The sequence below is a fragment of the Microtus oregoni genome, unplaced genomic scaffold (assembly GCF_018167655.1).
Source record: "Microtus oregoni isolate MIOR12 unplaced genomic scaffold, Mior012 000056F_ref0000123, whole genome shotgun sequence".
Classification (NCBI taxonomy): domain Eukaryota; kingdom Metazoa; phylum Chordata; class Mammalia; order Rodentia; family Cricetidae; genus Microtus; species Microtus oregoni.
In genome coordinates this window covers 850174-853359 of record NW_024543832.1, presented here as the reverse complement: position 1 = coordinate 853359, position 3186 = coordinate 850174, and the positions used below count along the sequence as shown (strand labels likewise).

Below are 3186 nucleotides of genomic sequence, written 5' to 3'. Positions count from 1 at the left end.
ATTTTCTGAGTCTTGAAAGAACAGAATAGTTCCAGCTCTGCACTTCTCTTCACTGGTGATTTCCATTAACAAGACACAGGAAAAGACACTAGAAACTCTTGTTTTCTGTGCCTTTATCATTCAAGTCACAGGGTTCCCCTTGTTCATATCTGACTTCCAGTCCACTTCTTGTCACCACTTAATATTCTCTGCCTTGTTATTTCTTCAGTGAACATAACCCTCAAACCTGCATGCTGTTGCTTTTTATAATATGTTATGAGTAACTGAACTTCCCATAACTTACCAAAGCAACAATAATATTTAGGAACCTGTGATTGGCTACACGCTGAGGATAGTGACAGAGAAAGATATAAAAGTACATGGATTGACTGATATAAATCAAGAGGAATGAAAACTAGTGTTCAGGTAGGGTGTTCCTAAGTGAGAAAGTAAAATCTGAGCCTAATAAGATGAGACCCAAATCAGTCAAACAGATTTCCTTACAGATAAACATGTGAAATCACATGTATGCAATGTGTGTGAGCTACTTCCTAACAAGTTATTTCCTGAGAAGTTATAAGAATGAGACAGTTCCACAGACACCAAGAGACAGAATTTTAAATAGTTCCTTAAACAGATTTTTGATCACCAAAAGTAACAATACCATTTAAATTGTCTACTGAAAGTTACAGAGATACATAAATCCATTGAGACCCTGGTCTCCACTTCTGGATGCACTGAATGAAGGTGGACGTATTTAATGTAAACACTTCCATGTTTTGCTTCTAAGACATGTACTGTATGACTCATAATATTTCCTGTTTCTCTGGAACTGGAAATCCGGACAGCATCACAGCAATGTTCCTGATGTTGAATATTGAGGAGGTGTAATAAGCACAAACAAATCTCATTTTCCTGGAGGAGAAATTGGAAACATTGCCTGTGCTTCCTTTTATGCTCTCTGGGACCTCCCCCAATGCAAATCAGTCCTCAAGTTCAGGATGAAATCCAAGGCCAAGCTGAGAGGTGCCATCTCCTTCTGACTAGAGTCTCCAACACAGCATGGCTGTCTTGGTGCTGCTCCTCTGCCTGGTGACATTTCCAAGCTGTAAGTACTTCAGGGTTTTAGGAAAGGAACCCAAGATTTTCATCTATGGGTTATATGACTGATGGTGTTGTTGCTTGTCCCTAGGTGCCCTGTCCCAGATACAGCTGAAGGAGTCAGGACCTAGCCTAGTGCAGCCATCACAGACCCTGTCGCTCGCTTGCACTGTCTCTGGATTCTCATTAACCAACTATGGTATACACTGGGTCCGCCAAACTCCAGGAAAGGGTCTGGAGTGGATGGGAGCAATATGGAGTGATGGAAGCACAATTTATAATCCAGCTCTCCAGTCCCGAATCACCATCACCAGGGACACCTCCAAGAGCCAAGCTTTCTTAAAACTGAACAGTCTGCAAACTGAGGACACAGCCATGTACTACTGTGCCAGAGACACAGTGAGAGAACTCCAGTGTGAGCCTGCACAAAAACCTCCCTATGGAGACACTCATGACCAGCAGGGGGCGCTGAAGACCGATAGGGTCTCCCAAGACCAGTATGTGGTTGCTTAATAAAATAAGAAGTTCTAATCTGTGTTGCATGAGAATATGTTTCAATATTAGAATCTGTGTTTTCCTTTTCCAAACACAAATTGGAAAAAAAAATTCTCTAGAGGCGTCTCTTCACTGTCATAGTCTAATAAACTTCCTATTTGTTTAAACACTATAACAAATTGATTTTCCCACCGCGCAGACGCGGCGGACCCCGGTGCGCAGAAGGATGCGGGATAGTCCAAGCATGAAACAGTGAAGCCCACACTGAGAGCAGATCGCCACACTACAACTAAATCAAGTAGGTTTTGGGAAGCCTGGCCAGCAGAGTGGTAGACCTTTTATTGGCGAGGTCCATAGGCGAACAGGAAGCCTGGTCCTGTCCCTGATGTTCACCCTGAGGAGGGAAAGTATTCTTGGCGTGGGGACATTCCCAGACCCCCTTGAACTCCCAGTTAGCCTGGGAGAGCTGGTACCCTCTGCTGGGGCTGCTCCTCATCTGCTGTGACCTCTTTCTCCTTTGCATATCCCAGCTTGTGCTCAGGGACCTCCTTCACTCCCCCTCTCTTCCATGGGGCCACGGGATCACCCAGTTTAGCCTGTTTGGTCGCTGGATAGGGAGCTCCGGGCAGAGGGCAGTGGGAGTTCCTCTGTTTTAGTGGCTGCCCTGCAGACGGGTAGACCTTTTGTTGGCAAGGTCCCTGGTGAAAAGGGAGCCTGATCCTGGTCCTGAAGACCCTTCTGAGTGGTGAAAGAGATCTTGGCCAGCGACAGGACCCAGGAAACAGAGAGAAGGTGTTTTGTAAGCGGGGCCCATGGTCAGCAGAAAAACCTGTTCCTGTTTTAAAAGACCAATTAGATAACATCGATAGGAGGAGATGGGCAGGCGCCAAGGCAAGAATTCACCCAACAATCTGAAAAACAACATGAAAACACCAGAACCCAATGATCTTACAACTGAAGGACTTGAACACCCTAACACAGAAGAAGTGGAAAAAATTGACTTTATGAAAGCAATAGAGTCCCTTAAACAACATGTAAAAAACGCCCTTATAAAAATGGATGAGAAGTATAACAAAAAGTTTGAAGAAATGAGTAAATGCATAAATGATACCCCAAGAAACCAAGAAAAAAATGAACAAAGAGGAGATGGAAACAGTTCAAGAATTGAAAACTGAAATGGAAGCAAGGAAGAAAACACAAACTGAGAAACAGCTGGATATGGAAAATCTAGGTCAATGAGCAGAGACTACAGAAACAAGCATAATAAATAGAATAGAAGAGATAGAAGAAAGAATCTCAGATGCTGAAGACACCATAGAGAAAATAAACGCAGTGATCAAAGAAAATAGCAAAGCCAACAAATTCTCATCACAAAACATTCAGGAAATATGGGACACAATAAAAAGACCAAACCTAAGAATAATAGGGATAGAAGAAGGAGAAGAGTCACAGCTCAAAGGCCCAGAAAATATTTTGAACAAAATTATGGAAGAAAACTTTCCCAACATAAAGAAAGATATTCCTTTGAATATTCAAGAAGTATACAGAACACCAAACAGACTGGATCAAAGAAAAACATCCCCTCGCCATATAATAATCAAAACAAAAAAA

The 3186-nt window shown here is 42.7% G+C and overlaps 1 gene segment (V, D, J or C); it reads left to right on the top strand.

The window, feature by feature from the left end:
* The first annotated feature begins 1041 nt into the window (after positions 1-1041).
* On the top strand, positions 1042-1593 carry LOC121438468. The segment is given in 2 exon segments: positions 1042-1087; positions 1172-1593. Coding segments are annotated over 2 exon segments (468 nt in total).
* Positions 1594-3186: the final 1593 nt, after the last annotated feature.